At 33.6% G+C, this 20,502-nt stretch overlaps 4 protein-coding genes across 7 annotated transcripts; 1 reads left to right on the forward strand and 3 right to left on the reverse strand.

The window, feature by feature from the left end:
• Positions 1-538: 538 nt before the first annotated feature.
• LOC125215605 (probable methyltransferase PMT20) lies at positions 539-4,534 on the reverse strand. Of its 2 annotated transcripts, none has more exons than XM_048117065.1 (8): positions 4,316-4,534; positions 2,996-3,284; positions 2,751-2,899; positions 2,465-2,660; positions 2,182-2,392; positions 1,193-1,868; positions 1,022-1,099; positions 539-858 (listed from the first exon to the last, which is right to left on the reverse strand). In XM_048117065.1, exons 2-8 carry the CDS (start codon positions 3,260-3,262, stop codon positions 636-638), a joined length of 1,800 nt encoding a protein of 599 aa, XP_047973022.1. In that variant the 5' UTR covers positions 3,263-3,284; positions 4,316-4,534; the 3' UTR covers positions 539-635. The 2 variants fall into 2 exon arrangements, with proteins under 2 accessions (XP_047973022.1, XP_047973023.1); XM_048117066.1 differs by lacking the exon at positions 4,316-4,534 and adding an exon at positions 3,617-3,760.
• A 3,149-nt stretch (positions 4,535-7,683) lies between these two features.
• Positions 7,684-11,017, reverse strand: LOC125211578. Of its 2 annotated transcripts, none has more exons than XM_048111438.1 (5): positions 10,761-11,017; positions 10,350-10,512; positions 8,942-9,479; positions 8,509-8,612; positions 7,684-8,028 (listed from the first exon to the last, which is right to left on the reverse strand). In XM_048111438.1, exons 1-5 carry the CDS (start codon positions 10,861-10,863, stop codon positions 7,920-7,922), a joined length of 1,017 nt encoding a protein of 338 aa, XP_047967395.1. In that variant the 5' UTR covers positions 10,864-11,017; the 3' UTR covers positions 7,684-7,919. The 2 variants fall into 2 exon arrangements, with proteins under 2 accessions (XP_047967395.1, XP_047967394.1); XM_048111437.1 differs by having other exon boundaries at positions 8,509-8,678.
• A 2,392-nt stretch (positions 11,018-13,409) lies between these two features.
• Positions 13,410-14,664, forward strand: LOC125210413 (protein CYCLOPS-like). The gene is made up of 5 exons (XM_048109972.1): positions 13,410-13,788; positions 14,073-14,128; positions 14,221-14,352; positions 14,458-14,506; positions 14,590-14,664. Exons 1-5 carry the CDS (start codon positions 13,597-13,599, stop codon positions 14,662-14,664), a joined length of 504 nt encoding a protein of 167 aa, XP_047965929.1. The 5' UTR covers positions 13,410-13,596.
• Positions 14,665-16,154: 1,490 nt separating this feature from the next.
• Positions 16,155-19,119, reverse strand: LOC125215966. 2 transcript variants are annotated; one of them, XM_048117552.1, is made up of 5 exons: positions 18,721-19,119; positions 18,005-18,135; positions 17,049-17,171; positions 16,738-16,865; positions 16,155-16,220 (listed from the first exon to the last, which is right to left on the reverse strand). In XM_048117552.1, exons 1-5 carry the CDS (start codon positions 18,944-18,946, stop codon positions 16,196-16,198), a joined length of 633 nt encoding a protein of 210 aa, XP_047973509.1. In that variant the 5' UTR covers positions 18,947-19,119; the 3' UTR covers positions 16,155-16,195. The 2 variants fall into 2 exon arrangements, with proteins under 2 accessions (XP_047973509.1, XP_047973510.1); XM_048117553.1 differs by lacking the exon at positions 16,155-16,220 and adding an exon at positions 16,243-16,623 and having other exon boundaries at positions 18,721-19,118.
• Positions 19,120-20,502: the final 1,383 nt, after the last annotated feature.

The raw sequence follows: 20,502 nt of genomic DNA on the forward strand, positions 1-20,502 counted from the left end.
ACATGCTCAAATTTAAAAGTGTTCTTCGCTGTACATTCTCTCTTCCTTGCTCTCTCCATTTATTTATTATGGAGTAATTTTTCTAAATAATCCAATTTGTGGCGGGACGAAGTAACTAATTACGTCATAGTAAATAATTATTTATCTTACACACAAAGAATTCATTTTATGCCTCCTACGTAACAAGAGACTGAAACCCAAATTATAATTATGGATTAATGGAGACACCGCCATTTTCTTTTTAGAAGACAACTTCTTAAAGAAATTAAGATAAGAAGTAGAAGAATACGACAGCAAAATTTATGGGGGTGTAAAATTCGACCATCATATTGATTGATTCATCATCGAATATGCAAATTATTTCAACATATTGATTAATTCCTCACCAACAATATCTCTATAAATATCCCCTAAAAGAAATTTCTCTATTTCAATAATCAAATGTGTGTACTTTAATTAAAATTTAAAGCGATTAAGATTTGAATTTCTCATAATTAATTTTTTTCTAGGGAGGGGAGGGGAGGGGGCGAAAATATGATTCATGTAACTATTATTATAATATAGATCTCACTAAGTTTCTTCAACGAGATGTAGCATACATATCCTACCTAAAAACAACATGAACTCTCTCCTTATTACCTAGAACTTTTGATGGAGGACTGCCACAGTTTCTTCTGGCACACCAATATCTTTTCATTTACGTCGCCGCGTTCATTGTTTTCCTTCCGGCAACCCCATCTCATCCCTTTGCCGATGGTGGTGATGGCGTCCACAAAATAAGCCGACTCCCGGATTATGGCGAACCCATTCGGCCGGAGAATGCGGTCCATCTCCAGTAGGACATACTTCATCTCACACCTGCACAAAAAATGTAAACTGTTTAAGTAACATCCATACATAGGGTGCATCCACCCAATTAGGGCTCATCAATCCCCAATTTGGTTTATTAATCCTTAATTAGGATTTACTTAGAGCTGATGTATCACCACTGTGTGGCTCAGCTAACATAAGACCCGTTTACCTTTGGCTTTCAGCAGTGAAGAGGCCGTCTAGATGGAGGAGGTCGTATGTTCGAGGGTACGTGGAGAAAGCCTCACACCTTAGAAGATAGTAAGAGATAGTCAATATTATATTCCAGATAGTAGGACTCGAAAAACTATGAAGAGTGGCACATTTTCGAGTGCATGTTTACCAGTCGTGATAGGTTCCAATGAGGCCACGGTCGTAGACCACCGGTAGTGTGTTTGTTGAGTACGAGGAAACGACGTTCATAACCCATATGGGATCATCAATCAATGCAGCAGCAAAACCTCCATACACTGTGTTCATGTCCATGACATTTCTGATTTTATTGGTTCCTAACAAAGGGAGCAGCTTCTTGTAGTGCTTCACCCGCGTCTCCCATTTGCTGTTATCGTGCTTGAAAGCAGAAATACTGCCGCGACGAACATCTCCCATGCGCTCTGGATAAGCATGCAAGCGCTTGGGCCATTTCATTAATGAGCCCAATGCTATTGCCTTGTGCTTTTGGTCAGGTGCTACAAGACAAGGCCTCATTGGGGTGTACCAGGCTGAATCGGGTTCGGTGCCATCATCACACTTTCGAGGGTAGTTATTCGGGGCATCGTGCTTCTTATAGCAAGTATTATTTGATAGTTTCTGCCAGACAGCGATGTCGCCTTTCTGATCATACAATTTGAAACACATTGAGGTCAGCAACTCTTGCAGTTGAAGGAAATTTGTTTTCTGCTCTTCAATAGTTGAATTCCATCCCCTTGATCGTCTCCGATAGTTTATTGGTGGGCCAGAGAGCACCCAGAAACCCCCAGGGCGAAGAATACGATGTATTTCTAGGAGGTATATTCCACCTGAAAAGAACCAAATTTTAGTGTTTTATACAACACAAGGCAGCAGATAGTGTTCTGACACATAATTAGGCTTAAGGTTCACCAATCCTCAATTATGCACCAAAGTGTGACACTTATCACGAAATATGTTAGGCAAGTCTTCCAAGACTGCAATTTTACGAATACTTAGGCATGCAAAATGCAAGAAGTTCAGAACGTCGACATATTTTCACAAGCTTTGTTCCCCAAAAGTCCGAAAATGCACTTTTTTGGGAGCCAAAACACGACGGAAACAGTCGGGTGTAAAAATACTCTGTTTTGAGGGAGTAATTACCGTATTCAGTCCACGGAATAAGGCATCTCGAGCAATGTGCCATGTCAAATGAGTTTGAAGGGAAAGGAAGTCGCTGTGTTGAGATGATTCCCAGCATTGCAGGGATTCCACGTTCTAGCGCAAATTGAACTTGAGCCTGGTGGTTATCCCTTGGCGCAAGAGAGACTGCCAAAATCCCACGGTCTAGCAAATCTCCTCCCCAACTAGCCACCTGAAAAAATCAATCTCGATCACAAAACCATGATTTGCCATGACGCCTCGTTGACTTTAAACATGGACTCACCCCACATCCTGTATCAATGGCTGTCCGGATAGTCCCATCCTTCATTGCTGGAATCAAATCTTGCATCAAATCAACATAGTGACTAACACCTTTTGGGAACATAGTACCACCTCCGGGGAATAAAAACTTCTCCCCTTCTTTCCTCAGCCAATGTTGATCCGATTTTTGTTTATTAATCCAATCATATGGAACATTCCTGAGGCAATCCACCCAATTAGGCATCAAGATTACTGAACAGTGCTAGACTACTCTAAAATTGTAACTCTTGCACGAAATGTTCGCTTACCTGTACCAACATTCAGCCCTGCTCTTTGGCCACTTTATTGGCGACTTGTATCCATCAGGTGGGGGAACTAAGCACTCGTTCCTCTCCGCCAGCGGAGGGCAATGGCGCTCCAGAAACGAGAGACGAGGGCGTTGGTATCGCTTCCACCTCTATAGCATTGCGACAATCACAAACCATTAGTCACTCTAGAAATATCACACAAATAAAAGGGCCCTCGACCAAGATATGAGTGAAAAAGAGGTCACCTTAGGATCAGTGCACGGTGTGTAGTCCTGAAAACTCGATTCGCATTCAGGAAATGTAACAGCTTTGATTTGGAGAGGCACAATAGCTTCAGGTTTCGACGATTGAATCACATTGCCAATATCCGGCATCCCATATCTGTACTTTTGTGAACAGCCCATCCCACCAAGATAGAAAGATATTCCACTCAGCACAATGAGAACTAGTGCCGTTGATACCATCCTAGAATGCTTATCGGGTTGATTAGGTTTTCCCTCTTCAGGTTTCATGGTGTCAGGATCTCTCTACAATCTACAGATATGATGATGAATTCAATACTTGTACATCAGATATGATGAAAAACTCATGTTTTTCAAATGTGAGATAAAGAAATCAAAAAACAGTTTTCATGTCAATGACCAACTCATCCAGATTGTGGGAAACATATCAAGAAAAAGAAAGCAAAAAAGAGATAAACAACAATTACATCAGATAATCAAAAAGCTGCAACCAAGTAAAAATTTCTCCAAAAAATAGGTGACAAATATTCAAATGCAGCAGGAAATGCAAACAGCAATTACCAGTCCTAAAAAAGGATCAGATTAAGAGGAAAACAATAAAAGCTAGAAGCTTAAAGAGTTCACCTTTGAGGCAGGGTGGGACAGAGAATGAGAGATGGAGAGGGGGGAACTTATGCAGATGCAATTATCAACAGATTTAATGAAGTTTGAAAATCATAATATCATATACTATAATAGAGACATAATACTGTGGCAGACTGCAGTTATAAATTCACATGATGATGGGCCCAATTCCTTATATGATATTTCTGTGGATTGTCGAGGAGTGAGGACCCTCTTCACCACTAAAGTCAAAGATGCAAAAGTGAAAAAAAAAAAATACTACCATAATCAATCTCACCTAACCATGACTGGTTAATAAAGACAGAGAGTGATGAAAATTGAAAATAGATATCCAAAAATTGCAAAACCAAATTCAGCTCAAAAAATCAAAAGAAGCTCAACTCCTGTTGCAGATTAAGAATTGCAACCATTAATCTAAATATTAGTGGATTTCTCAATTCTCAAATAGATGAACAACAAAATAAGGAATTCCAATCGATTAAAACATAGTACAACCACAGCAAAAATGCTTGCTTCAAATAAATAACAATATAAAAGAGAACAAAGAAATTCACCTAAACCTGATCTACTTTCCCCAAATAAGTACACAGTGTTAGCTCAAACTGGGAAAACATGAAAAGAAAATAGAAAAAGGCAGAAAAGTAGAAACAGAGTATGAGAGATGCGGTGAAATGAGGACAAATTTGAAGAGCATCTCACCCTATCAAACGATTTACTCCCAAATTTAAACCGACATGCAAGGTGAGCTTCGGGTTCCTGTTTTTGTGAAATACTTACTATGATAGACTGTCTCTCTCCTCCCTCACTCTCTCAGTCAGTTGCTGGTTGGCATATATGAATATGATGGGAGGAAGCCAAGGAGCTTTTGGAAAAAGTCGACTTGTGAGTGCGACAGTGGCAAATCCAATGGAAAAGGGAAGATCCAATTATTGATTTATTTGGTGTTTGAACAGATTTACTCAATCGTGATTTTACTGTTTTTGGCCCATATAATTCGCTTTTGCATTCATGATGTCCAAGTTCCTTATACTAGTACCATTGACTGAAAATTGCCCAAATAGTACTTCCTCTTTAAATTTTGTATACTAGTATATAGTGAATTGGAAAAGTTAATATAATCATACTTTCATATATTACTTTTATAATAAAAAATAAATTGGAATATAAGGTTCACTATGTAAGAAAATAGAATATAACAAATTTTATGGAACGGACTAAAATGTAACAAAATTTAAGGGACAGAGATAATAATAAATTACTCCGTATTAAAGCATTTTTTGTATTTTAAATTTTAAAATAGAGGGATAAAGAGTTATAATAGTAGTATTAGTATTTTAAAATTCATTCTATTTTGAATTTACCCATTTTTGGATTTATCCTTAAATAAATTCAAATCATATTTTCAAATTTATGAGTACAAAAGTAAGTAATATAGATCATTTTAAGTTTGAAATTAACGTAAATAGTTGGAGTAAAATTACTATATTTGATATGACATTTATACTAACATGAGTTTGAATTAGTATAAATAGTTTTAATAGTATTCTAAATCTCGTTCTATTTTTTATTTTTGAGCAAAATATATTCATTTTTAGGTTTACATTAAAACAATTCAAATCATTTTTTAAAATTTTGTGAGTATAAAAAAGTAATAAATAGCATATAATATTCTCTTAAGTTTGTAGTGCAATAAAATTACTATTTGATGTGATATTTACACTAAAATAGGTTTGAGTTTAGTATAAATAATTGAAGATGTTGTTATCAAGAACTAAACTAAAAATTATACTTCGTCCCGGTACAAGTGATTGATTTCTTTTAAAAATAAGATTTAATAAAATGATGCTGAGATTTTAGAAAATGATGCTCAATCCGTTCGTAGTGGAGGTATTTCTTTTAGGCACAATATTTAATAAAATTGTGTTAACTTTAAAGTAAGTTAAATAAAGAGAGAATAAAGTAAGTAGATAAAACAGGATAAGGTAAGGGATAGGAGATGTGTTGTTTTTTGTCAAAAAAAAATGATTCAACTATAATTAGATAGCCTAAAAAGTAATACTCCATTATCTCACGTTACTTAAGGAGTTTTTTTTCGAGTTTTTTTCGGCATGAGATTTAATAAAGTTGTGTTTTATAAGTAAGTGAGATTAGATGTTTGGTTTTTCTAAAGGAAGATAACTTAAATAAATTGAGACAATTTAAAAATGGAATACAATTTTAGTAACTTGGGATGAAGTTAATACGACTTAACTACTGGGGATTGTATTTATTGAATTAAATAGAGTGAAAATAAAAATATAATAAAAAAGAATGAGACGAAAGAAATAATAAAATAAGATAGAATAAATATGTTATTTTTATTAAGAATGATAAATCAATCCCACTTGAACAACTGAAAATGGATTTATAACGAGACTTGAAAGTAAAAAATACTAACACTATTATACAATACACCATTCAAAATGTAAATACTACTCATAGATTAGAGTATTTAACTAAAATCAATTAGCCACTCAATAATAGGAGTAGTGTATACGAATTATGGAATGTCCGAAAGCAAATGAAGGTCTTAACGAAAAGTAAAACTAACATGATGATTTGTGGGAGTCATGAGACACATTTACCCCTTTGTATCATAATCAGCGGCCTTGAATTACGCAAAAGTGGACTTAATAATTAAATGAAGCATAAGTAGACACATATTTTAATGTTTATAAGGTACAAATCTCTCTTTTGAACAATTTCACATCTCATGTTTAGGATTCGATCTTACTAGTAATATATTTATTTTGTACTACATATTTTAAAGACAATTCCGACACTATTATGTGACATACTTTCAAGTTTCAAGGTTAATTTTACGTTTCAGTCATAAAAAATTGTAACATGTCTACAATTGAGGAGATTATCTTTCTAACACCACGACCAGAATCGCATCTACTTCAAAAAGTTCAAATTCTCGCAGTGTTACGTGCCACTGATGCCAAATTCCATCATTTATTAGCATGTAAAAATATTCACTGTTATGACAAAGTTATTAAATTGTTTTTTCTACTACTATATTATTTGTAATACAAGTACAATTACTAGAGCAATAGAATACTCTTGAGCTCCTGCAAATATTATTTGAGAATGACACAAAGTAATGAAATTATATATGGATGAAAAATGAGTCATGCCATAATTGTACTATTCTTAATTATAAAAGAAATCTACATCTTCCATAATACTCTATCTCTTTCTTAAAAATATGAAATTTTGAAAACAAACAAGTTTTAATACACAATTAATAGTAAAGTAATAAAAATACAAAAAAGAAATAGTACTACTTAAAATATTGTTAATGGATAAGAAAGTTTCCTAAAATAGGAAATGTATAATTTAAGTGACAGAGGGATAACTAATAACTCCACCTGGACCATATAATCTTGGGATGTGGCTACAATTAATCTCTATTTTCCTTAATTTTTATATAAGAATGATATTTCTGACATTTGAATATAAGAAATAACTACTCCTCTGACATTATATATGGAAATCAATTTATCTCTATTAAAATAATTTAAAATTTCACATAATTTTGTTAAAAACTATTATCAAAATCTATATAATTTTATGACGATATTAATGAAATTAGTCTAATTGCATTGTATAATATCGATTGCTGGAAAAAATGATATAATAGCATAAGAGTAGTATTTTTTTATGTGATGATAATATTATGTTTCTTAACAAAATGATACTAAGCTCGATACAACATGATGATACTCAATAGAAAAAAATGATAGTACTAAACTCGATACAAGTAATATTATTTTATGATGAGTTTCTATTGCAACCCATACATATATAATCAGCTAAATAGAATAGCCATTTCTGTAACAGCATTAAATAAAATCACTTTTATTTCTTTTCATATGTATATAATCCCCTTATAATTCATCTAATTTTCATTTTAATTAGATAATCTCACATATTTTTTATTTGAAATATGTAATTCTTTCTATTCAAACGAAATTCATATATTTTTATTAATCACAAACGAATTCAAAATCACAACTGCCCCATAAAAAAGAAATATTTCAAATTAATATTAATATTTTGAAAACAAAATTATCCTACTAGTAACAAACCCGCACGTCTATTTACTAAATCACCTGACTACGCCGCTATCTAAATGCAATACTAGCATATTCTTGTTCACAAGAAAAACTAATAACTTCAATTTCTGATAAACCACATCGACTATAAAAAATCTATGCAATTCTCAACGAAGATGAAAAGCTTCAAATTTCAAGTCGAATCAAGATTTCTTCCACATGCTCAGAATTCCATTTGCAAAGGACTTTAGATTATTCCAAACTGAGGATTTCTTTTGATCTGCATATTCATGAGGCATGTTGTCCAGCTCCCTACATTCAAGATAATGGAGTATAAGAGATCTCGGGAAAGATACAGATCATATGACGATAAACAGTAAAGTGCAGCGTATGTTGAGAGGCTCAAGAATGCAACAGAAGAAAATGCAAAGCTACATATGAAAACTATTTTCTTAAAAATTGAAAGATATCCCATGCAGCATAAAATAAATGTCATGGCTTTAATCGATATCATAGTGAAAGTTGTTGCCGGACAGGATAGAGCTGTCAAAGAGAAAGAAGGGCTGAAGGGCCTCAAGGGTTACGAAGAAAAATTCGTAGAAAGCTACGACAAAAGGAAGGCAATCCGCATGGGGACAACATGTTTCAGGCTAAGAGTATTCCATTAATTAAATAGACTTGAAATTTCACAACATCACTTGCATTTATTTGAGTATCAACTAACACACTCCTAAACAATTTGCATTCGAAAGCATGCTCGTCCAGATGCCCGTGTAAAGAAAGAAAAATTACCTTCCAGATATTTCTGACGACTCCTGTCGCCCAGCTCTATGTTCTGAAGCATTGGAATTCTCATTTTCTTCACGTATCTCATGTTCCTTCTCATAATCTAGGTTCTGGATACTTTCATGTTTGTCAATCAGGTGTGGAGATTGAGCTTCCACATCTTTTGGTTCACCAGTCTTACAAAACAGGAATAATAATAAAATGTTTCTTGTTCAACAGCCAAAAGAATAGAAAAAGAAGGCTGCAATAAGATGCACATACAAATATGAGTAGATGGAGCAGGACATGGGATTATAATAAAACACAAGGAGACAACTTTGAACAAGAAGCTGACTAACAATTTATCTCAATGACTGGAGCATCACATTCAGACAAAAGAACCAGGACTTAAGAATACTACATGTGTTGCAATGTTGGAAACAAGTGGGGTTTCACTTACCTCAACTGAAACAAATTGGTCTTGCTTTGATTTAATGGCCATGGAACTGGAAGTCTCAACATCCTTCAAGATTGGTCCAGTACCTTCACCTAGCTCCAAGGCTTGAGGAACCTCTTCAAACTTAGTCAATATGTGATCCTCTTTTATGGTGCTTTTCTCCAAGGAAACATCCCTAGTATACATGGACTGTTCTTCGGAATTGCATATCATTTCATGAATTTTGGTTGCACTTTTCTCTGCGGAATTGTCCTTAGTATACATGGATTGTTCTTCAGAATTGCATATCATATCGTGATTGTTAGTTGTGCTTCTCACATTCCTAATGTCTGTTAAATCTATTTCATTCTTGGAATTGGATGCTATCTCAGTCTCTTTCGTTGAGCTTTTCCCAATGGAGACGTACTTAGCATCAGTTGATGATTGTTTGGAATTGTATAACATTTCCTGTATGATCTGTCTGACAGTATAGTAACCACCACCAACTTCTTTTATAGTATGAGAAACAGTTGGAAACTTCCCATCATTTGTTATTCTGTACCTGTTGACCAGTAAATGACATGATTTTTTAAAATTTCTCATGTACGTAATAAACTTATAAGAATCTTATAAGCAATCAGCCAACATAGGGGTATTGGACAAAACAAGCATGTCCTTATTTTTTTGTTATAACAGTTGGTGATTACTGATTAGTACAGCTCATTCTTTAAGAGCAATCATCATTGATAGAACTAGTGAATAGACTAGTCTATTATAAACTCTCTTCACAACAGATACACCATATGCATATCCCCGAGCAAAACTTGAGGTGAGAGTGAAGCTCATCACCTAACCTAAATCAGCAATAACAAAAGAATATGGAAACAAGGAGGAACCATATGTGGGCAAAATGCATTAGCATGGAAAATATCTATATATGGTGCTTATTTAAGACCATTCAACTACAAAGTGTACAAACATTAAGGTTGCATTCTCAAACAAATTTTCTTACTATAAGAGAATCTCACAAAATCAAAGGACTGGCCAAGCAATTCCAATGGATAGAGCTTCTAATTGCATCTAAGAATATCAAATGGGTGACCAGATCGAAAGGTTGGAAAAATTAAAGTGTGTATACCAGCAATGAATTGCCACCCATCAGAACCATAAAACAGATAATTTTAAACACAACTCGGCATTCTTTCGCAACTACAGCCTAGAGGTACTGCAAATATTCCAAATTCCAACCTGAGAAGGAATAACAACAGGCAGCAAGCATCACTTTCAAGTCTCATACGAACATATCGCAATCAATCTATACCACATGAAGAAAGGAAATAGACTTCAATAACATTTATCCTACATTGAACTATTACAACAACGTGAAGTCAATTTATCAGCTGAAACAAAAGGAAGTTTGAAGAATACATACTCGTTAACATAGGTTTCCACCATAGTTCTGCGCTCATCCTTTGAAGGTCTTTTACGCGGCTTTCTATCTTCCAGCGCACTAGTTACCGCAGAAGCAGAAGCATATAATCGATCGCGCCCCAATAATTTCGATCCATGCCCTAGATTCGATGCATCAGCTAAAACTGCCACAGAGACGAATCAAGCATCAGTAAATCTTAACTACTGATTTAAACACCAAACAATTCTCAACAAATGAGCTAGATTATACATGTATAAGAAACAAATCACACAACAATCATAAATTGAAGTTCCAATAGTTAAAGCAGTTTCAATTTCAAGGAAACAATAATTCCCGCACAAATTTGTTTGCTGAAAACAAAAGCAATGCATCGAACAATCTCCAATCGATATTTGGCCTATCACAGCTTACCAGGATGCAGAGAAGAAGTTGAAATTTTGGTATCTTGACGCCGCTGAAACCGAAGAGACAAGCCGAGATTAGCAGGTCGACAAACAGTACGATTCAGTCTCATTTCGCCCTATCGAGATGATTCCAGCACGCCTTCATCTAGCAGTGAAGGCAGAAATTCGCCATTAACGGAAAAGGAATCGCGGAAAGGAAGAGGAGATGGCTAGATACAGCGGCCAGGGTTTAACACAGGGGTTTAATTTGGTAAACAACTTCACTAAATTGTTTCTCAAATAAATTGTCTTAAAAATAGCTAGTACTCCTACATATATAAAATATTTATTGATTTTTAGGAATAAAGTTAATCTAGATTTAATGTAGTTATTAATTATTATTATAGTACTCCATAAAAATACAATTTGGATCTATTTATTGAATTACGAAGTAAATTCTAAACAAGCAAAAACATGAATACTGCGAAATACTAAATTTAAGTTGATCATTTATTTAAGCGTAATTTCAGTGGGGAAGGGGAGTGAGCTGTGACTCTGCCGAGAGGCTCGGCGCGCGGCTCCCCTGTTGGAGGGAGTTGCGATGGGCGTGGACGATCGGCGTCAGCAGAGGCACAACCGCGTTGGAGGGGTTGGGGGTAGTTTTCAGGGTGGATAGGGCTTTTCTATTTTTTTTAAAAAAAAATTGTATCTATTCCAAAAAAGTCCTATAAATACAGTTCCATTTCCACTTCTTTCTCATTCCTTCACTATTCTCTTTCTCTCAATTTTATTCCCTCTCTAAAGAAGTGTAATGTACGACTTCAATGCCAACAGGAAATGGGTGCAGAGTACCGAACCGAAGTGTGAAATCGACACCCCATATAACGTCTCCTCCATCCGTTGATGGGTTCCAATGACATTCCATTATGTTATAGCATATATATTAAAAAAATAGATTTTTTGAAATAAAAATTGACTTTTCATAAATAAAAATTATTTTTTAATTAAAAACAATATTTAAATAAGAAGCCCACTCGCTTTCACCGTTATTAAAATAAAATAATTTTTTATAAGAAAGAAATAATTTATTTTTAGAAACGTTATTTCAACAATTCTAGCGTAATGGAGTATATACGAGATTGTTATTATTTGGGGAGAATATCGATTTTTATAATAAAAAATAAACTAAAAACGGGAAAGATAGATTTTAAATTTGTTTGTGTAGACCTCACAAGAAATTTCATTTCTTCAAGACTTTAAACTGCAAGATTTTATTCCCTTGGAATCGTGCTTTAATTGAAATTAAATCAATAAAATGATTTGTTGCAATATGAATCTGTATGTTATATTAATTTAGTAAACAGTAACATTTTTAATAGTACTAGTATAATATATTAATTCAGACAGCATGAATTTTGTATTGAATGCGACTTGCCCTTGAAAATTATTAACCGGCCAAAATTTCCTAAGTTTGGAAAGCCGCCGGCTACGGTTTTATTCTTCTAATAGTAGAAAATAATTTCATATGTATAATTATTTGCAATCTATTGTATTTTAATTAAGTTTATTTATATTCATCAACGTGCAGATGTAACAATATGCTATACCATGGTATACGTGCTTGAAAATCGTTTTCAGAAGAAAATTGTGATGAAGTGTTGTTTCTTGGTCTAATAAGCCAGACAGGATTTGCTAGCACTACTGCCATTTAATATACTTAGTTCGAGAAATTTAAAATATTAGTGTGGGCTTGAATGAATTTAAAATAAAATAAAATAAAATAAAACAAATAAAAATTAATAGCACTCTATGTCGTTGTCTTAGTTTTTGACTAAAATTCAGAGAAAAAGTCATTGATGAAGACATATATATGAACACGTCTATTAAAGAATCAATCTGGCCGCTCTGCGTCTAGTTTTGCAATCAAATTAAAGTAAATTATAAAATGTATAGTTATAAACTCTTGACAGTTTATCTCACTATATTAAATCAAAAATATGGTCTTAATTTTATATTTCTTCAATAAAACGTAGTTTGCACGCAAAATACATGGAGGAAATAATAGTACCCCTAATCGCGAATTATTATGAAAAGAAAATATAAAAAGAGTATGGTTTGTTATTAATCAGAAAAATTTATGATACTGTCGCAATTTCTAAGATATTTTTTTTAGGAATATTGACATCTAATATTATGAAACTTTCAAAAAGTTGGATTTTTTCCATGAATTTTAGACCATGCATCAAAGATTTCCTCAAAATTTTTAAAAATTATAAATAACACATGGATATATAGCATTAAAGTTTGAAATATATGCCCTTTTTGCACTATCCTTCAAATTAAAGAAATAAGAATTGAAATAGGAGTTGTTTGATGAGCTCTTCTACGTAGATAGTCTCTAAGCAGTGTAGGATGAAATTATTTTTCCCACCAATGTTTCACACTTTCACTTAAAATGGGCAGAAAAGGACGAATTAAGTTGACTGGAATCTTCACAAGATTATGCTTCTTGATTCCTAAAACCACACTTTTTATAATCGAAGTTGACCCCATTCAACATGTTGTTAATTGTTCAAGTTAAGCAAATCTGTGACATCTTGATAGTGAAAGGAATGAAATGGTTGATTTACTCATTCCTAATTTATAGTAACACTTTTTATAACACTGGTTTGCTTGGTTCACCGCAAAAATCACAACTTTTCTTGAGCTTTGAAGTTGCCAAGGAAAAATATGAAGTTGTGATGGCTTTTTCACTTAGTTGAAAAGGCTACAAAAATTGATAGTTGTGAGCTACTTTTGATATGTAAATGTTGATCAAAACAAACTGTTGAATTTGAGTAGACTTTTTATATAGAAAGAATTTCATGGAGATAGAGGGGAGAGGCTACTCAGAGTTTTACAGGAACACGAGCGAGGAGCTTTTTATCAAGACGATGATGGAGAGCCCCGTTGGAATACCAGCTCCGACAATGGAGATGTTGGGATTCAAGAACCTCACGCAGAGTTTCCGAACAGACAGCGAGGAGCTCTTCAAGAGCTGGCTCACAAATGTAGAGGCAGGCAGCTGTTTTATAGTACCTCATGTGTTTGCATTGGTTTCTTGAAAATATATAAATTTTGATGCTAAAGTTGGATGTTTTGTGATTATTTTGTGTTTGATGAATTTTTTCTAATTATGTTTGCTTGATCTGTCTGGGATTTGTTGATTGTGTTTGTTTGATAAATATAAAATGAGGAAACAAGAGAGACACACATTAGTGAAGTCTTTGAAAAGTATTAGGCCACAAATACTGATCAAGTGAAAGCTAATGAAGTTGGATGTCTTTTTTTCTATTACCAGAACAGTGGCTGCCCTTCAGCAGGCCTCGGGCATCGCCCTCGACAAGCATCAAGAAGGTCAGACCATGTGTATGATTTGTTACCTCTGTGGAAATGGATCACAAATCAACATAAGTTGATGACATTTCTCATCTCCTTCAAAATAGCAGGATCTCCACAGAACTAGCTGGTTTGAGCAATCAAAACGCAGCTGCAATGCAGAAGAAGATAAACGAAGATACGTTCCAACAAACCAGTTATGTGGCTGCTGGTGATTCTTCAACTGATCTTGAATCAACAAGGTGAGAGACTTCAAGAATCAATCCTTCAAATCCAATATATCTATATATAAATTGATTTAATTTTACAAAACTATAAAAAATGAAAATGGCTTTTGTTTCCATCAGAAGTGGAGTTGAGAAAGGAGTGCAGGCTAGCAATCTGTTTCTGGCAAAGGTAAGAAGATAAACTAAACTTCCAAAACAAACTACTCGGAGATATATTCTCGAATTCAATCTCAGCCATTAATGCAAATGCAGGCATGGTTCAACAGTTCTCAGCCTATGACAAGGAGCAGATCATCTGAATTGAGGTACATTTTCTGTTTTTTTTAAAAAAAGCCTTTTTTTTTTTTGGAAAATTTAAAAATTTTTTTTTTTTGGGAAAAAAAAGGGGGGAAAAAAAATCCTTTTAAAAAAATTTTTAAAAAATTTTTTTTTTTTTAAAAATTTTTTTGGTTTTAAAAATTTTAAAAAAAGGGGGAAAAAAAGGTTTTTAAAAATCATTTTTTAAAAAAAAATTTAAATTTGGGTTAAAAAAAACCCAAAAAAATTTTTTTCTTTAAAAAAGGGGGGCCCCAAAAAAAAGGGGGGAAACCCTTAAAAAAATTTTTTAAAACCCCCCCAAAAAGGGAAAAAATTTAAAACCCCAAAAAAAAAAATTTTTTTTTTTTTTTTTCCCCAAAAAAAAACCCAAAAAAAACCCCCCCGGGAACTTCTTTGGGGGGAAAAAAAAAAAAAAAGGGGTTTTTTTTTTTTTTTCCCCCCCCTAACGGGGGAAAAAAATTTTCTGTTTTTTTCCAAATTTTTTTAAAAAAAAATTTTTAAAAAAAAAATTTTTCCCAAAAAAAAGGGAAAAAAAGGGGGGGGCCGGGGAAAAAAACCCCAAGGGGGTTTTTTTTAAAGGGGCCCCAAAAAAAAAAATTTTTTCCCAAAAATTTTTTAAAATTAACTTTAAAAATTTTTTTTTTAAAAAAAAAAAAATTTAAATTTTTTTGAAAAAAAAAAAACAACAAATTTTTCCCCCAAAAAAATTTTTCCAAAAATTAAAAAAAAAAAAAAATTAAAAAAAAAATTAAAAAAAACCCCCCCAAAAAAAAAAAGGTTTTTTTTTTTTTTAAAAAAAAAACCCTTTTTTTTTTCCCCAAAAACCCAAAAGTTTTTTTTTCCCTTTTAAAAAAAAAAACCCCAAAAGGGGGAAAAATTAAAAATTTTTGGAAAAAAATTAAAAAAAACCCCCCCAAAAAAAAAAAAAAACCCAAAAAAAAAAACCCAAAAACCCCAAATTTTTTTTAAAATCTTTTTTTTTAAAAAAATTTTTTTTGGGGAAAAAAAAGGTACCCAAAAAACCAAAAAAAAAATTTTTTTCCCCCCCTTTAAAAAAAAATTTTTAAAAAATTAAAAATTAAATTTTAAAGGAAAAAAACCCTAAAAGGAAAATTTTTTTTTTAAAATTTTTTTAAAAAAAAAAAATTTTTAAAAAATTTTCCCCCCCAAAAAAAAAAAAAAAAACCCAAAATTTTTTAAAAAAAAAAAAAATTTAAAAAAAAAAAAAATCCCTTTTTTTAAAAAAGGGGAAAAAATAAAAACCCAAAAAAAAATTTTAAAACCAAAAGGTTAAAAAAACCCCCCAAAACCTTTTAAAACCCCCCAAAAGGGGGGGGCCCCCCCCCCTTGAAACCCCCCCCAAAAAATTTTTTAAAAAAATTAAATTTTTTAAAAAAAAAAAATTTTTTTTTTAAAAAAAAAACCCCCCCAAAACTTTAAAAATTTTTTAAAAAAAATTTTTCCCATTTTTTTTACCGGGAAAATTTTTAAATTTTTTGAGCCACATTCCAATTTTGGTTCCAGAAAATTGAATACAAGACTAAGGACCCTCCACCAAACGAAATCTGTCCAATGGAACTGTAGCTATCAGACAAAATGGCTGCCTCAGCTAATTAAATAGGGTCTGGGTGTGCAAAAGGGGGCAGATTAAAGTGTTCAAATTGCTAGGTCGCAAAGCTCTGGAGCAGCATGCAGTGCCAGGTATTTTACATACAACATACTTCACGATTTAAGAGCTTACAGCAAAGCTGAGCTAACTTTTACACAGTCCTGTGTTATAAAACACTAAAACAGCATAGAAGACTATTGATTTTACATAATTAAATATGAATACACATTTAAAGAGATACTATGTCAGAAGACAGAGAAGCTCAACTCAAAACCTACCTTGCAACCTGACACAACATAGGACTGCTCTTATAACTAAATAGTACTCCATGACAAGTTGACACCGATATTTTCAGTTATCTATGATACAACCAGGAATCCCCAAGTGTAAATATGAGCATCATGTAAACATAAAAAAAAATAGATGAGAAACCTACAGCTCCAAAGCTATTAATGGGTATAATATATACTTACAGTATGGAATATCTTTTGAGCATCTCAACAGTAGAAGGATCCTCAGCTTGGCAATTGAATAAACCGTCATTATTTATATTAACCTTAGAAATACCCAGAGTGTACCAGCACTCGTACGTTTCATTTACCTGAAAAATCAGATATGCTAGGATGTAATCACATACCAATGGAAGTATAATTCAAAATTAGGTAACTACATACGTCTCTTAGAATCCAAGAGCTGAAGGGAACAAACTCTGAAAGCTAAAGATCCTTTCAGATCATCATTCTAGCTTGAAATTTTGCCAAAAGGCTGAGTATCGAAGGTTCACCTTAAATTTATCCTTGGTCAACCAGGCAGCACCAAAATTGGGTCTACAGTTATATGGAAGAGCTTCATTTGGGGCTTCTGCTGATGCAAACCTTGCTTGTCCTGAATGATCTACATATTCAACCTGAGAATATATAAGAAAATGCATTTGCAGTTAAAAAGCTAGAAAGATGCATTAGGAAACACATTACAAAAGGGGAACACCAAAAATCTTGTAGATTAATTGAATTGGCACCATATAGCATACTCACATGCCAGAATATTTAGTAAATGGAATGCATACTTGTGAAAAGGATCGTGTAACAGTGAAATGATTAGGAAAGCCACACATGTCATTGATATGGAAAATCATTCACAGGCCCAAGTGTTTATGTTACCTCATAGTGTTATTATTATTTGTCAAACATGACCTAAAACAAGTCCCAGAAAGTTTTTGTCAATCTACTTAGTGGCAGAGATCAGGATTAGATACTTGTTTCCAAGCAAATACTATCCAGGTCATGGAACACTATGTCACTCATAGACATATGACCATCTTTAAAGCTATACTAGCTGATTCTGAACATTATCAGCGATTCAGCATGAACAGGGTGAACTCAGAGGCTCCCTGCATTACTACTGCTGGATTGGCTCTTTGAGCTATCAAGGGCCCAGTATAAATATTCAATGGAGAAATATATAATCTCCAGCAGAACTAATTCTGAATAATGCTAAGTGGCAGGAGTTCTCAAACTTCAAATATTAACACCTTTAAACCCTCAAAGTTCTTCAATGTTTTACTAGGACCAACATTTTGCAATTAAAAGAAGCCAAATGACCTAATAAGGGTACATCGTAGAGCATCATAAATGTTCTCGAGGGTCGCAATTCACTATAAATAAATTTATACTTAAAAACCACAGAGATCAGCAATCTAACAGGAAGTATGTTTCAAAAATGTCAAAAAAATGCAATCACCTCAAAAACAGAAGCCCAGTAGTAGTCATAATGGCACCGATACTTTTTCCGCTCAAAAGAGTAAAACACATGTTTGCCTTTATAATTCAGAAGACCTAATTCACAGACCTTGGATGACCTCAGATCCACACCTGCATACACATCAAGATCAGTGACCTGGGATAGAGAAAAGAACTATATGAATGTGCATAAACAACAAAAACATGGTGTTGAAACAGTCACATCAACCTTGGAAACAAAATTTACTATGAAAATAAGATTCATTATTCATATTGTGATGTAAACTTTTCTTTTTCAGAGAAACCAAATAAACTTTCCAGATGATGTAATAATGACTGTTAAATTCTTCAAACCAACTTACTACATCACGCAAATGTATTTTACTTCCAATTTCATGAGCTTGATTGAATTCTTAAAACCAACTTACTACATCACACAGTTATCCAATTTCATGAACTTGGCTGAATAAGACCTTTAACTACGATACAAATGAACTAAAAAGGCCAAATAGATTCCTGACAACAACCACTCGCGAGGAAACGAGGCCACGAAAGCATTAAACACTCAAAAATTTACTACTCTAATTCCCCCTAACAACTCGATAAATCACCAATAACTAAGCTGAAGCTGCAAATCGCTCAAATTCAGCAGAGTAACAAAATCCAGTCATCCATTACAAACATAAAAGGAATATAATTAGAGCGCTGAGTGCTTACTGCTGGAAACTATCTTGCAGCGAGACTGAACCGAAATCGGGCTCCAAATTGATAAATTCCCGATCAAAACAGCGAAGTACAGAACCGAAAATGAAAGCAGCAAAATGATTACGAAAGCGAAAGCGACGGCGAAGCACGAACGGATAAACGAGCGACGGAGAGTGGTGCCGCCGCCGTCGTCGCTGCAATCCCTCAGCTCTTCTTCGCTATTCTCCGGCGAATCCATGAGGGGGTCGAATCTATTCTAATACGTTGCGCGGTTTTCTCTCAGACGGAAATCCGGCCACCGGAAATTTCATCCGGTGATCGGAGTTTCAGTAGTAGGTAGTTGTGCTCCGTTATTTAATTCGCGTTTGTTTGTGAACACAAAATTTGCTTTACTTCCCCAAAAATAGATAAAACTTTCACATTAGCATTTTAAAACAGTGGTAGTTGTGGTCAAATAACCATTTTTAAAAAACTCAAAATTTTTACAAGTAAATTTCAGGCGAAAAGATGTAAATGCATTTTATATAATTTAAATTTATTTATTTTTATTTATCCTTATCTCTTTTCGATATTATCATTTAGAAATAGTATTACGTGTAGTTGTTCATTTAAGCCACTTCAATTCAATATGAGATTCTCGGTTGTGTGCATGTAAAATTGTAAATCTTCTTTAACATTTATGTTTTATAAATCTAGAACGCGTTTGGTATGCATGGTATGAATTAACAATATTATCGTGTTATTGGATCTACTACAGTTATTTTATCATGTGCGGTCAGTCGTTCATTTGATTCACTCTAATGATGAGTTTTTCAATTGTATTTCTCATGCCAACATTTAACACTTCGTAGTATGTTTTTGATCAGAATGTGTTTGGTATATGTATGGTATGAATTGACAATATTATCATGTTATGCATTTTCCAGAATTATGTTATTGTGTGTTGTCGTTCATTTATGTCAGTCCAATGGTGAGATTTTTTTTTCGTGTTCACCACGTAAATCTCCTATTAACACTTACGTTTTCTAGATCTAAAATGTTTTATATGCATAGCATAAATTGGTCGAATTTATACCTTACATACTAACACATGCGCGCACAACGTCGGGCGACCACATACATGTTCCGCATGCATAATATGAATTGACCGAATTCAAACTACACGTCCAAAAGTTTGAAACCTAATGTTTCGATTAGTTCAACTATAGTTGATTAAAGTTATACCTAATCAACAACTACCAACAAGTAGTGGTGGTGACTGACTGACGGTAAAAGTTAATTATCGATGGTTGTATTGTGGGTCGTCCAACTAAGGGGGAGAGGTGCAGTTACGAATTTTACGACATTAGCCTAGTTGTTGATGCTATACATAGAAAATGCTGAAGAGCGGCAACTGAAGTTGGAGGGAAAATAGCCAAAGCGCGACAACCTACCCTCTCGTTGTCGACACAGACACTGCCCTCTGTTGCCGGATTTGTCGACTCATATGCTCCTCCCTCTACTACTAGAGAGGAGCAACAATGATATCGGCGGGATCTGAAAATATATGTTACAGTGTGTTATAGTATATAGATTAGAAACATACTTTGAGCTATTTGTACACTGTAAAACTCTATTTCTCAAAATAATAAAGTAGTAGGACAAAATTGCAATACTAGTTTGCCTTTGTATTATATTTCGTGTTCACATTTTATAATTAAACAGAAAAATCTAGATCTTTTTATATTACAAACTGAATTCTCCTAGTATTAAATAAAGTTGGTATCTCATTAACTCCTGCTGATTTTGTCTATC

The sequence above is a fragment of the Salvia hispanica genome, chromosome 3 (genome assembly GCF_023119035.1).
Source record: "Salvia hispanica cultivar TCC Black 2014 chromosome 3, UniMelb_Shisp_WGS_1.0, whole genome shotgun sequence".
In the NCBI taxonomy this organism is placed as follows: domain Eukaryota; kingdom Viridiplantae; phylum Streptophyta; class Magnoliopsida; order Lamiales; family Lamiaceae; genus Salvia; species Salvia hispanica.

Coding starts and splice junctions, on each gene's coding strand:
- LOC125211578 (XM_048111437.1), bottom strand. CDS start 10,863: ATGAGACTGAATCGTACTGTTTGTCGACCTGCTAATCTCGGCTTGTCT. Junction 8,679..8,941: donor ACCAATTTGTTTCAGTTGAG/GTAAGTGAAACC, acceptor CTGTTTTGTAAG/ACTGGTGAACCAAAAGATGT. Junction 8,029..8,508: donor TCGTCAGAAATATCTGGAAG/GTAATTTTTCTT, acceptor TCTTGAATGTAG/GGAGCTGGACAACATGCCTC.
- LOC125210413 (XM_048109972.1), top strand. CDS start 13,597: ATGGAGATAGAGGGGAGAGGCTACTCAGAGTTTTACAGGAACACGAGC. Junction 13,789..14,072: donor GCTGGCTCACAAATGTAGAG/GCAGGCAGCTGT, acceptor TTCTATTACCAG/AACAGTGGCTGCCCTTCAGC. Junction 14,507..14,589: donor GCAATCTGTTTCTGGCAAAG/GTAAGAAGATAA, acceptor ATGCAAATGCAG/GCATGGTTCAACAGTTCTCA.
- LOC125215966 (XM_048117552.1), bottom strand. CDS start 18,946: ATGGATTCGCCGGAGAATAGCGAAGAAGAGCTGAGGGATTGCAGCGAC. Junction 16,866..17,048: donor TGACCAAGGATAAATTTAAG/GTGAACCTTCGA, acceptor CTGATTTTTCAG/GTAAATGAAACGTACGAGTG. Junction 16,221..16,737: donor CTCAAAAGATATTCCATACT/GTAAGTATATAT, acceptor TCCATTGGACAG/ATTTCGTTTGGTGGAGGGTC.
- LOC125215605 (XM_048117065.1), bottom strand. CDS start 3,262: ATGAAACCTGAAGAGGGAAAACCTAATCAACCCGATAAGCATTCTAGG. Junction 1,869..2,181: donor TATTCCGTGGACTGAATACG/GTAATTACTCCC, acceptor GGTTCTTTTCAG/GTGGAATATACCTCCTAGAA. Junction 1,100..1,192: donor ATTGGAACCTATCACGACTG/GTAAACATGCAC, acceptor CTATCTTCTAAG/GTGTGAGGCTTTCTCCACGT.